The 13,265-nt window shown below is 28.7% G+C and overlaps 3 protein-coding genes across 3 annotated transcripts in view; 2 read left to right on the top strand and 1 right to left on the bottom strand.

Annotated features, from left to right (window-relative positions):
- The window catches only part of Gas8 (Growth arrest specific protein 8), a 28,727-nt gene extending 25,803 nt beyond the window's left edge, over window positions 1–2,924 (bottom strand). The window contains exons 1-2 of the mRNA XM_067048949.1: window positions 2,859–2,924; window positions 893–1,131 (exon numbers count right to left, since the gene is read on the bottom strand). Coding sequence (XP_066905050.1) covers window positions 893–1,131; window positions 2,859–2,924 — 305 coding nt within the window. The remainder of the gene's footprint in view (window positions 1–892; window positions 1,132–2,858) is intronic.
- A 2,478-nt stretch (window positions 2,925–5,402) lies between these two features.
- On the top strand, window positions 5,403–11,972 carry LOC106686705 (PRADC1-like protein; the record flags this gene model as incomplete). The annotated part of the gene is given in 4 exon segments (XM_067048984.1): window positions 5,403–5,744; window positions 9,221–9,357; window positions 9,444–9,559; window positions 11,808–11,972. Coding segments are annotated over 4 exon segments (488 nt in total), but the record flags the coding sequence as incomplete, so codon positions are not given.
- LOC106686709 (Spindle assembly abnormal 6) lies at window positions 5,753–7,912 on the top strand. Its single transcript, XM_014430153.2, has one exon. It carries the CDS (start codon window positions 5,923–5,925, stop codon window positions 7,810–7,812), a length of 1,890 nt encoding a protein of 629 aa, XP_014285639.1. The 5' UTR covers window positions 5,753–5,922; the 3' UTR covers window positions 7,813–7,912.
- Window positions 11,973–13,265: the final 1,293 nt, after the last annotated feature.

The following is a 13,265-nucleotide window of genomic DNA, read 5'->3' on the forward strand; positions in this document are numbered from 1 at the left end:
TAATATTGTTATAGGTTTTTGTAGTACATGAATATGGGACGGTGTGTCCCGAAACGTTGTACAATGTTAATGAGTGAATAAATAATAATTTATTGAAAATGATGGAAGTAATTATAAACCTCAAAAAATTATAAAAAATTGACTCACCAGACTTCCTAGAGAGATAATCCAGATTAATTTTTATTCTTACCATTGTTACGTATTTTTAATTCTTATCATTATTTATTCAAGTGTATTTTATATTAATTCTATTTTATGTCTACCTTCATTTTAATTATAAGTAATTTTCTTATCACTTAATTTTTGCATAATATTTATCCTACCTTAATTTACCTTGTTGTTGTAATGTTCTTAGTTGTTTTTTGTATCGTTTTAGCCCTGATGAAGCCCCACAAAGTGGAGCGAAACGTCGGACATTAAATAGTTGTTAACTTTTTGTTCTTTTTTGACCGGAACCCTGACCATCTTCTTATTATTAAGTTTTACTGTCAACTATATATATGTAATTAACAACACAATATAAATATAAAAAATACAAAACATAAATAACAGCCTGACTACCTGCTAGAAAGAACAGTTACGTGTTGGAAAAACCAAAACAAACCTTTTCTCCATTTTACCTCTATTCAGCTCTGGCACAAACCTGGAGTTGGTTGTGTAATATACAATTGTAAGTAATGTTTTAATTGCAATAGTTATTAACCTTAAATTATACTGTGTACGTGTAGGTTTTAATAATTAGTTGAAGAAACTATTTTTTCTAAAAAACTGAAAAAGTAGTTCTAAATAATTCATTTTATTTTGGAAGAATTATCAAAATTTGAATGACCACATTTATCTTTTTTCATTCAGAGTAAATTGGTTTAAGATTTTAATACATAAATATTTATACCTTATTTCAGCTTTGCTTTCGTCTTGTTGTTGACGCGTTATTTCCCAAAATGTTCTTAGCTTATCCCTCTCCAGTTGGAAGAAGTTTCTTTCTTCTCGTTCTCTTTCGAGTTCATCTTTTATTCTCAACGTGAACTTTTCCAGTTGCTCTCTGCTCATATCGGCCATAGGTACTCCATCTACCACACCTCCGGTTCCCTTTCCTCCTTTACTACTCTTTCCTCCTTTCTTTTTCTGTCCCTTAAATAAATATAAAATAGCATATGACTTAAAGGTATCTAAATGAAACGTAAAAATTCTGTGTTTTTTATTCAGAATTTCAACATAGTGAAATGACTTCTAAAACTTTTTCGCGTTACTTCGTACGATTATAATCCAGGAATTATTCAATAATTAGATATTTCATTATATTATCACGTGACTATACTAAGAACTAGACAAATTTCCTAAAATAAAAACTTCCTACTCTCCTGAAAATAATTCTTTTAAAATTGAAACATAATTTATCTTTTAATCCTTATCTCTCAATTTCGTTCATTTTTCTCTGACGTTTTTTTCGGCCCTCTGACTACAGACTACAAGATGATACAGTTGATTGATGTCCAAGTTATTAAAAATTCTTTCCTCCTATTGCAGGCTCATTGCCCAAGTAAATTATAAAATATTATATAAAAGGAAGATGGCGGGTGCGGTCGAAACAACTCAAATATTAATAAAACCATTTATTATGAGTAAACGTTTCGCCCAATTTTTTAGACTAAAGAGCTAAAAAAATACAAACAACTAAATTAATTTAACAAAATAAGAGAATAGATAAGAAAAATAAAAGTAAACTAAAGTATGCCTAAATATTGATTTTTAAAATGTGAAAATTCCCATTTTCTATTTTATATCCCTATTTGAACATTTTTAGGCATACCTTAGTTTACTTTTATTTTCGTTATCTATTCTTTTTGTTACAATATTTTAGTTGCTTGTATCTTCGTTCGCCCTCAGGAAGCTCTGCAAAGTGGGGCGAAACGTAGGTTCATAGTAAATATTTTATTACTATTTGAGTTCTTTTGATCGCAACCGGACCATTTTCCTTTTATGCGAGGGTGGTTTGAAAAGATTCTGACAGCAAGTGAAGATGGCAGCACTCATAAATAAAATCAAGTGAATTTCGTTGTTCATCAGCCGACAGTTCAAACAGTAATTAGTGGATTTTCGCCGTGACAACCGCAGAGGTCTGTCACGGTGCATTGTCTTGGTGAAACAAGATTTTTTTTTTCTGCAAATGTGGCCGTGTTTCCGCAAGTTCTACCTTCAGCTTGTCAAGTAATGATGCGTAGTATGAAGAGCCAATCACCTTCGTGAACAATTATTTTGCAGAGAAAATCGCCGAGTACTTTTTGGACGGGTTAGAGGGATGGGAGCATCACTGGGAGAAGTGTGTAGAGTTACGAGGGGACTATATTGAAAAATAAAAAAAACCTTTAAAAAAAAATCTCTTCTATTTTTGTTAGGTCGGAAACTTTTCAGACCACCCTGATATATAACTTGCGGTCAATCAGCGATCTTGTAATAAATACTTGGGCAAAATTGACTTGGGCAATTAGCCTGCAATAGGAAGAATTAATTTTTAATAGCCTGAGGGCTGAAACCTCCGAGAAAAATAAACAAAGTTGAAATATAAAAATGGAAAGAAACTTGTGTTTTAATTTAAGTTACCCAATCTTAAACAAAAAATAATACATAATATATTAATAAACTAAACAAATATTTAGTGATATTTAACTCTTTACTTTTGATCAGTGCTGCTTTTATTCATTTATTTAATTTATTTTATTTTATTTTAGTATGTTGAGTTCATTCATCACTATTACTTATTGCCCACAACTGTGTGGCAGATTGTAATATCTATCAATAAATAAAAAGTAGTAGTAATATAAAAAAAAAAAATGCGACTGTTAGTCCCCTGACATTACTTGTACTATGAACACCAGCTTCGGTGCGACATTACAGTAAAATGTCATGACAGGGAATGCTTTCATGACTGTTTCTATCAAATAGTTACATCATGGTAGTGGATAAAACGTTTGCCGCAATAACGGAAGCTGAACGAAAGAAGATACGATAGTCAAGGCGTATATATGTGTTAACACATGTATGACAGTCGCTTCACTGATATTACTTGTACTATCAAGTATCCCGCAGGAGCTGTCACACTAGTACAATCATACAGTTACAGTTATAATGATTCTCCAATAGCGCGTACAATTTAGTATTTGCCAGATAAAAGAAGTATTTTCAAGGCGCTGAAGGGGTATTGTTTGGTGGCAGATATGGGCAAAAATTAGCTCTATCTAAAATTGCCATGGATACACCCCTTATTAATGAATGAATCATTGATAAATAAATATCGTATCCATAGCAATTTTAGCTATTAGTTTCACAGTTGCCCAACACTATTTGGTGGGGAGAAGCGGCAGCACTTCTTCAGATATATCAGAGATAGTTATGGTTCCAATCTAAAATTTAGTAAATAAAGGTACTGCGACATAAGAAAAAAAAGTAGTGTTTTAAACTTTTCAATCCTATAATACTTCAACAAGCACATAATTCATTGCCATCCAATAATGATTTGTCGGTGGTAATAAGAAGAATTTAATTGCAATAATGAGTTTAAAAATTAAAGTTAGCGATTTAGTTCACTCTAGTGAGTTTAGCCGAAAATTGAAAATTAGAAACACCCTTCCTAAGGCCTTGCGTGAAAAATTAAACCTTGAAATCGCAAAAAAATAGATTTCAAAAGAACGATTAGAGTGAGGAATTGATAGTCATAGACATACTAAACATAAAAAATTACTGTTACACATCACAAAATAATTTTAAAAATTAGTCTCTATCACATTTATGGCGATTCCGAAAATCTTACAAATTAGCAAATTCATTTCATAAAGATTCTTTTTGTTTTTCACTCAGAACTCCTGAACAGTGCATACTAGCGACAAAGTTATGTAATAAGATATTCAACAGGAATTAATTTATTGTCAATTGAGTTCCATAATTTATTAGGGCAGTTCCAACAATCATTTCTTACAAAATGAGCAAAAATTATGGGAATTAGGCCACGCCCCTTGAAGGCAACTTTACGCTGAAGTTAAGAGGAATTTCGTACATTGTAATTATCTGTAAAACCGCTCATTTAATCGAAAATGGGAAAATTATAGAAGTTGTAGTAAATGTTATTTTCAATAATTTGGCATATCTGTGATGAAAATCCCTTATGCAGTTTTCAATAAATTCGTGCTTTTTCTGTTTTGCTTAGGCTCATTTCATTATGAATATTAGAACTCCGAAAATATATTTACTGTTCTAAAAAGTGAGGACCGAATATAAAATTGGATAAACATGGCCAATTTTTCAATTTATGCTTTCTAGGAACAGTTAATTAATTTATCTTAATATGGGTGCTAATAGACATCTCCACGTCTAATGGTTCGTAAAAAATAAATTTCCTCCCAAAGAATTGACTAACTATTGATTTTTCAAAAAAATTAAAAAAAAAAAAAATTTGCTTCTTGCTAAAAAAGTATATCTCGGGATTAATTATTAAACATAAATAGCTTTTTTAAGGCTCGTATTTTAAAAAATTTACTATTCTTTAAATGATGTTTTATACGGTTTAAAGTGTTGTAGTTTTAAAAATTTGGAGCACTGAATAAAAAATTAATTTTTTAAACCACTTTTTTAACAGTCGTCATTTTTTATTCTCACTAACTGTGGTTGGTAGACTCATTCATTTTGACTAGTAACTACACATAGTTATGATTAAAGTAACCATAAATTGTGATTAAATAACTGATTTTTTTTCCTTTTGGGCTCTTGGAATCAAGGAAATCCTGATAGATTGATAACAACAAATGTTAGTTTACACGATGTTGCGACAGTTGTCATTATCATTATTTCTGTCGCTATGATTGTGCAAGCTAATTTACTGTCTTACTATCAGGATTTACTTAGTAGTTTTTATTATTATTAACGAATACTGTTTTCGTTGTTAACTATTACTGTTTTAACTAACTATTACAGTTTTAACTGTTAACAATTTCTGTTTTAACTCTTAACTATTACTGTTCTGAGTTTTAACTGAAATTTATTTCATTACAGGTGGTGGTAATGATAATAAAGCATTTAAGGCCTTAAAAAATGATTGAAGGAAATGATGGATATTATAAATATTATTGAAGAGAAGATAATAAAAAAGAAAAAAACATAGATTATATACATTCGTTTGAATGAATAAACGAGTATAACTACAATTGCATTTTCTTTATAATCACCCACTTCATTGATTCCGGTATTGCTACTGGAATGAATTTTAGTATTTAAGTTTAATAATATTGAAATTTGATCGATCATATTTTAAAAGAGACTGAGAGATAGAATTACATACCATTTTCCTAGTAAATTAACTGTTAGTTATCAAATAAACTGTTATTCCGTAACTTAGGATACGACAGTTACAAACTTATCGGTATTCGTCATGATACACGTTTCGTTTTACAGATAGTGCTATCAGTACCGTTAAGCAGTGATTTAGTTTTATCCACGATACTATAATAAATAAATTGTCCATATTAAACTTTTATTTTTATAACATTTAAACGAATCCGGTTGCGAATCGGTAAAGAAAATAAGATAACAGTTATCTATCAGTTGTCAATAAGACAATGTCAATCATGTGATGGATTAGGATTCATTTGAATATGAGTCTTTGTTTTTATTTAAAGAATTTTAAATGGAGTTTAGCTTCCTGGACTTCACAATACTCCATTTTTTATGTTTTGGAATTTGTCTAAAACAAGTCGGTAAGTTGAATTGAGGTTAGAATACACCTAGCTTGCCCATGTTTGGATTTGGTTTGTTTATTTATCTGTTGACAACATGTGGTTCATATTGAATAGTTCTTTCTTGTTAGTTAGTAATTTTGACCTTTGGTGAAGTTTTTACTTGTATTTGGCATGTAATGTGGATAGAAGTGTTAACATGGTGCTTGATAATTTAGACATTTCACGCGGTGAACCGTTATATTCGAGTATTCAAAAGTTTTATCTAAGAAATGGTCAAAGTGAAGAAAAAATTAAACATCTACGTGTTACTGTTGATTTTATTAATAATCAGAGCAAAGTTTCAAAACAAGTTTTAAGTATACAAGTTAGTGATGATGAAGATCCTTTTTATTTCTATTCACTTGTCTTGACTGAAGAGGACTATCAGAGGTTGAAACAAATTCAAGGACTTTTAGTGGATTTTGATAGTTTTCCCACCCAAGTTATCAGACTTCTTGAACAGTGCAAAGAACAAGAATCAAATGACTCGAAGTTTCTTCTATTGCTTGAAGAAGACAAGAGAAGTGGAGGAGACTTCCATCAAACATCACTAAAAATTGTAGAAACTAACAACTTTAAACACCTATGCCATTTGGTTCTGTATATTGAAGCAGGTAATGATAATGATATTAAAAAGTTGATGTTAAGAAAGATTGAGGCTTTAAAAGAAAAAAATATGAAAGCTGAAAGATGCATCAGTGATTTAGAATCTCAGTTATTTGCTAAAAGTAAATGTTTGCAAAGTAAAGAACAGGAATTACTTGAAATTAAACATAAATGGAAAGAAGAAAGGCAAGTTTTCAAAGCAGAGAGCACGAAAGAGCTCACCGAAGAAACTGAGAAATTGAGAAAAGCACAATTGGAATGGCAGATTAAATCGCAAAGGGAAAGAAATGAATTAGAAGATAAATACCAAACAAATCTCAAAGAGAAAGAATCAGAACTATCTAGATTACGGATTGAGAATCAAATTTTACAAGAAAAACGATCCCTTGCTGATTCAACTCTTGTTGAGCAAGCTAGAAGAATTGAATCACTTGAAAAAGAAGTTTCAGTGTTTCGAGGAGATGTATTGTCTTTAAGGAAACAGAATGCCAAATTAGACAGTGATTATCATGATAAAGAAAGGCAAGTTCACAGTTTGAAAACTAAACTAGCAGTAGCTGAGCAAGAATCAAAAGATATGACTCTTATATTAAACAAACAAAAAGAACTACTGAATTCTGCAAATGAACAGAAAAATAGACTTGAGGAAGTTATCAATGAAAAAGAAAAAAATATCCAGCGTAAGCAAACTACAATTCAAAATCTTTCAGATGAACTTGTCAAAGCAAATGAAATCATTACGAAAATTCAGAAAGAACTAAGTTTAATTAACCAAAAATTAAAAGTCCGTACTGTTATTGCATTAGAGCAAGAAAAAGTAGTCGAGAACAGTCAAAAGAAAATTAGTAAACTTGAAGAATCAATTATTTCTCAAGAGAAGAAGATCAAATCTCTCTTAGAGACAGAAAAGTCATTAAAATCTTCTCTTCGTGATTTGAATTCAACCGTCAATGTTAAAGATAAAAAAATCAAAGAAAATGAGAGAATTATCGATTGGTTGAATAGAAGACTTTCAGAGCAGAGTAAATTGGTATATAGCCCTACTTGTGCCACTCTTCAGAATGGTATAATTAATGGTCCTACTTCGACTCCTTTCCCTCAGTTTAGAAATGGTGAAGTCAATATGTGTAATACCATTCCATTTTCGGTCAAAACATCATCTCCAGTTGAAAATACAAATCATGAATACCAAAAACAGCTTGACAATGTTGAAAACACTCCACCATTTAGTAAAGTATCACCCCAGATTGATGTAAAAGAGCAAACATCAACAGGACAAGTAACGAATGATACACCCAAATCAAGTGAACCTAGTAAGAAGAAAACTTCAGACACAGCTAAGCATTTGGCCAAGAAAACTAGCAGATCAGTAGGGTTTAAAAGGAGTACCTTACCAGAACCTCAAATAACGACTGTTCCATCTTCCTACTTCCTTAAATAATCAAATATTGTACATATATTTTTGTATATATTGAAACTTGTTTAAATACTGTTATGAATTTTATATTGTAATATTTTATTATACTGTATATGTAAATTTATTTATTTTTTTTATAAATATATACATTCACATTATTTAAATTTAAGCCTTTAAATTTCACTCCTGAATTTTGTTATTAAAAAAAGAAATTTAGTTAACAGTAGATAGTTAGCTTTGTGGATCAAAGATCTTATTATATGTGTATAGGAATTCCTCAGTTCTCTATTTTGGCTGCCAATATTTTATTAAATTCAATTTGAAATTTCTAAATTGATCCATGAATGGCAACTATGGTAAAAAATAAATTAAAAATTTACTTAATTAATTCACTAATAGTTGAACCTGTTCAGTTGATAATGAGTTATTAAATTAAAGGACTTATTGCTAATTACCTAATTACATTTATTTTTGGTATGTTTTAAATTAAAAAAAAAAAAAGCAGCTAAGGTTCATTTGAAAAAGTTTTAAAAATTTCATTTTTAGATTCCTGGTATATTTATTTATACTTTACTTGGTAAGTGAAAAAAAAAAAAATCATTTATTTTAATTCTTATATTTCTAGGAGCTATTTTGATTTTATATGTAAATATTACATTAATGATATATTATCTTGATTGTTTGAGAATGGTTTATTTTAATATTAACACAAACACACTTGATCTAATTTTACTCTCAACATTTATTATAAAAACTCTTCAACGTTCCGGCCCTCAGGCCATTCTCAAGGAGACAACCTTATTGTCTCATATTGACAACCTATAAATGTTTTTTGCAGGCTAATTGCCCATGTCGTATAAAATTTTTATAATTTAATGGAAGATTATTGATTGACCGTGTGTATAGATGGATGGAATATGGTCCGGGTGCGGTAAAAAAAACTAAAATAGTATAATTATCTACTATTTTAGTTTTTTTTTACCGCACCCAGACCATATTCCATCCTTTTATAATTTAAACATGAAACTTTTTCTTATAAAATATTGTCTCTATTTAATCTTACTATATTTTATGTGAAATAATTTTAAGTTAAAATTATAAAAAATTTATATGACATGGGCAATTAGCCTGGAATAAACATTTTAATGAATATATGACATCAATATTTAAGGTTGTCTCCTTGAGAATGGCCTGAGGGCCGAAACATTGGAGAGTTTTTATAATAAATATTGAGACTAAAATTGGATCAAGTGTGTTTGTGTTAATTTGTAAATATTTCATTAGTTATGGTAACAAACCTTGTTTATTTCAAAAATTAATATTTCCTTGATATATAATTTTTTTGAAATTTTTATGTACATTCCAGCATTGAAAAATAAAGTATTGCATTAATTACTCTTAAAAAAATTTTAAAAATGGAACTTCTTTTTAGATTCCCTCATAAATGTTGCCGATGTTTCAATATCAGTTGAGCTGATCGGACAGGATATATTTTTTGAAATTTTAGAGCCTGAAGATTTGCGATATACTTATAGAACACGTCCTGCTAAAAATTTTGGTCCATCCTTCGTAAGTAATTGAGATTTCTATTTCAATTTCACATGAATTTTTTTTTTGTGAACCTTACAATTAAAAAAAAAATTATCTCTGTCTAGAATGCAAGTTTTGTTGAGAGAAACATACGATTAGTTCCTGTACAACCTGCTAATGGATGCGTTTGGCCATCCAATGCTCATGAAATCAGAGGGAACATTGCTTTAATAGAGAGAGGGTAAATATTTTACAATTATCTTAATAAAGTATCATTACGATTTCTCTAATGCTAGTAAATACCAGGATTTTTCATTATTTTGATATGATTAGATAAAGTTTTAAAAATATTTTTTCATTAATTTTATGTTAACTGTTATATTTTTCGGCAGTATTACATAAAATGTCAGATTTTGAGGGGACATTAATATGCATATATACATGCCATTTTCTGATTTTGCCACTTTTTTCAATATTGCTCGATTTAACTAATTTTTCAACTTAATTATCCTGTTCCCGTTTCAAATAAATATTTTAAAGGTGCAATAAAATTATTGCGAAATTGGAGTTTAGCAGGTATGCGAGTTTTATGCATCTTTACTTTCTGCAACTTTTTTAAATAATCATCATTTCTCTCTCTCCCTCCCTCCCCGCAGATGGGAGATCGCTATATGGAAGAAAAATGGCAGATAACCATATCTTAAGATAAGGGTTTGGTATAATTTTCTCTTTTACCCTCCACTTTTTACTAACAAGCAAATACAATAAATATACAGTACAATAAAATATATACATGCACAAATAAAATACATGTACGACACGTCACAAGCTCTTGAAGATCATAACACCAAAAAATAGCAGAAGGAAATCCTTTATTATTTGTATTTTTTATTATAGGGTGCTGTGGAGGCTACTACGATTTATAAGCTAGAACAGAACATCAATTAATCTCTAGTGATAAAAATAATAATTCTATTAATAAATACTAAAACAAAAGTAAAGTAAAAAATAATAATAAAAGTAAATGAAAGAACTTATGAAGTGAATGGTAATGGTACAAATTTACAATTTGTGAATTAATAAATTATTATTTGAGCTTTGTATTATTTGATCTTAGAGAATTTGTAAAAAGTGGAGTAAACTTGATTAAAAATAAAAATACAACATAAAATATAAAAAAGAATAAAATATGTAATATGATATCTATGATATCCATATGATATCTAATATAAAAAAGAAAGGAGCTTTAAAACTAAAGAGCATCTACTAAAGGATACGATAAAACAAAGTGATATAAGAATAAGATAAAAAAAAAAGGATCTAAGTATAACTAAATAAATAATATATATAATTAAATGCACACACACAGACACACAAATCCATAGTTAATTCTAATCATATTGTAATGAATTATTGAGTGAAGTCAGGAAAAACTGCAGGCATATACGGTCATTTGGTGAATCAAAGTTAGTTATCGAGAACCATAGAAATACTCAGTCAAATATTTCTTTTTTAATTTTCTTTATGATTGATATATTAGTTCTTCTGGTAAGCTATTGAACAGGTATGATACCATATAGTTTGAACTACATTTCCCAAATATGTTGTTATAGGGTGCTTTGATAAATTTAGTTTTTTGTCTAAAATTTTTTAAATATCTGTTTTATTTTGTATATAAATTTTAGGACAATTTTGTACAAGTAAAATTAGGTGGTAAAGTGGCTACAATTTTGAGATTTTCTGGTTTACTTGTTAATTATTGCAGTGTATTATCGTTTTCAAATTTTGATGCTGTAGATTTGCAAGTTTTGATAAATATAAACAAACCTGCCTCTAACAATATAGTTCATTAAATATTAATAACTTTCTCTAATCAGCATAAATTTCTCAGATCACATTGAAATATTATCCTGCCGACAAATCTGATCAGAACAAAAGATATGAAATAATATTCCTTAATATTTTTTTTTAATAAAGTGAAAGAATTAAAATGTAAAAGAATATAAAATAATGTAAAAAATGTTGTAACTGGAAGAAGATTGACAATCATCATGTAATATGAACTAACTCTAAATGGTTATTGGTATAGGTGCTGTACCAAATTTTCTCTACCTGCTAGTTCAGTGGTTAGAGAGGGCTAAATGTATTTTTCTAAACTTTTTACTTTCTATTAGACTGTAATGAAACTATTTTAAAAATTTTCAGTTACATATTTTTACTCTGGTACGACATGTGTACCAGTGACCAATAAAGGGTTAACCTATTCCGACCGTTTGCTGACTTATGATATATTACTATTACTATCCTCCTAGTATATATAAATTTACATAGTTAAAGAATGGACTTTTTTCTTAATGATCAACTTATCTACTTTAGAAAATTGTCTGTAGCATCTTAGAATCTATTCTATGATATGATATATAAAAAAAAAAAAAAAAAAAAAAAAAAAAAAACCAAAAACTTACATTATTTATTTATTTTTTCTTCAGGTATTGCTCATTTTTAAGTAAAACTATCAGAGCTGAGGAAGCTGGAGCGAGAGCTGTAATAATAGCTGATAATAAAGAAAGCGATGAGTATTTCACAGAGATGATTGATGACTTAACTGGTAGAAATACTAATATACCGGCAACATTTCTTTTAGGAAAAAATGGGTTAGTAAAATACTAAGACTGTTTTTTGTTTTTTAAAATTAACCAAAGATCATATTCATAGACTACACTAATGTAAGTAGAAAGAATAACTCACGAAAGTAGACTTATATAGTCAAGTGAAAACTTATAAAAATTGATTGTATTAGTAAATGGCCACTTAGGTAAGTAGCAGAGATGGGCAAAAGTTAGCTTTACTTAAAACTAATAGTTAAAATTGCCATGGATACGACCTTTATTCATGAATGAACCATTGATAAATAAATATTGTATCCATAGCGATTTTAGCTATTAGTTTCAACTATAACTAATTTTTTCCCAATAGTGGTAAGTAGACATATAAGTGGAAGAATACGGGACTTATACGCACTACAACTTTTCTTTTAGCTTTTTCAGGAAAAATAGTAATATTAAAGTTAAGGAAAAAAAAAAAACAGAAAATAATATAGACATGCGAATCAGCTAAATAAATACATGTACAAAATAGGAAATTATTTAAAGTTGAAGCAATATAAAATATATAAAGAAAAATGTATATGTAATTAATTAAAAATGTGAGTAGAATAACAAAATTAAAGAAATAGATATTAAGTTTGTTATACGGAGGTTTCCATTAAGAATGGATAAATACAAAAAGAGCACCAAATTGAAATAACAAAATTATTTATTGATCATAAATTACATTTGAGGTGTATTACGTTGTAAGTACAAAAACCAATAATATGGTTTTTATACTGTTCAAGAAAAATCACAGCATTATTCTAGGGACATCTTGTCTCAACGATTCAATGTTTTGTTGAATGCATATATAGTTTTAACTTACTATTTTTTTTTTTTTTTATGGTATAAAGATTTTTTATGGAATTTTGAAGCATCACAGCTTGTGCCATGATATCAATTTTATTTCCAACACACACTTCACTTTTGATAAAATTTTACAATTAAAATCAGATGTTTTGTTATTTTTATGTGCATGAAAAGATAAAGTTTATAAATGAAATTTACTAAAAATTTTATATTGATGTCTTCATATTTTTTCCCACAAAAGAAATATAAGTATGGTTCAATAACGAAAATTTGGAATAATTTTTTAAATCACTACAGATTATTTAATATTAACCCTAGAATGACACACTTCTTTAAGTCAACTTAATCTGACACTCTGGGGTGTGATACACCCCAACATATGAATTGGTATAAAATATAAGTGATATAACCTGCAATGCTTATAATGCATTTTTAAATAATTAAGTGGTCTAGGTAACAAAAATAAATCATTTCAAAATGGGTTATGTA

The sequence above is a fragment of the Halyomorpha halys genome, unplaced genomic scaffold, assembly GCF_000696795.3.
Source record: "Halyomorpha halys isolate HHAL.00 unplaced genomic scaffold, Hhal_1.1 Scaffold863.1, whole genome shotgun sequence".
NCBI lineage: Eukaryota > Metazoa > Arthropoda > Insecta > Hemiptera > Pentatomidae > Halyomorpha > Halyomorpha halys.

Coding starts and splice junctions, on each gene's coding strand:
- LOC106686709 (XM_014430153.2), top strand. CDS start 5,923: ATGGTGCTTGATAATTTAGACATTTCACGCGGTGAACCGTTATATTCG.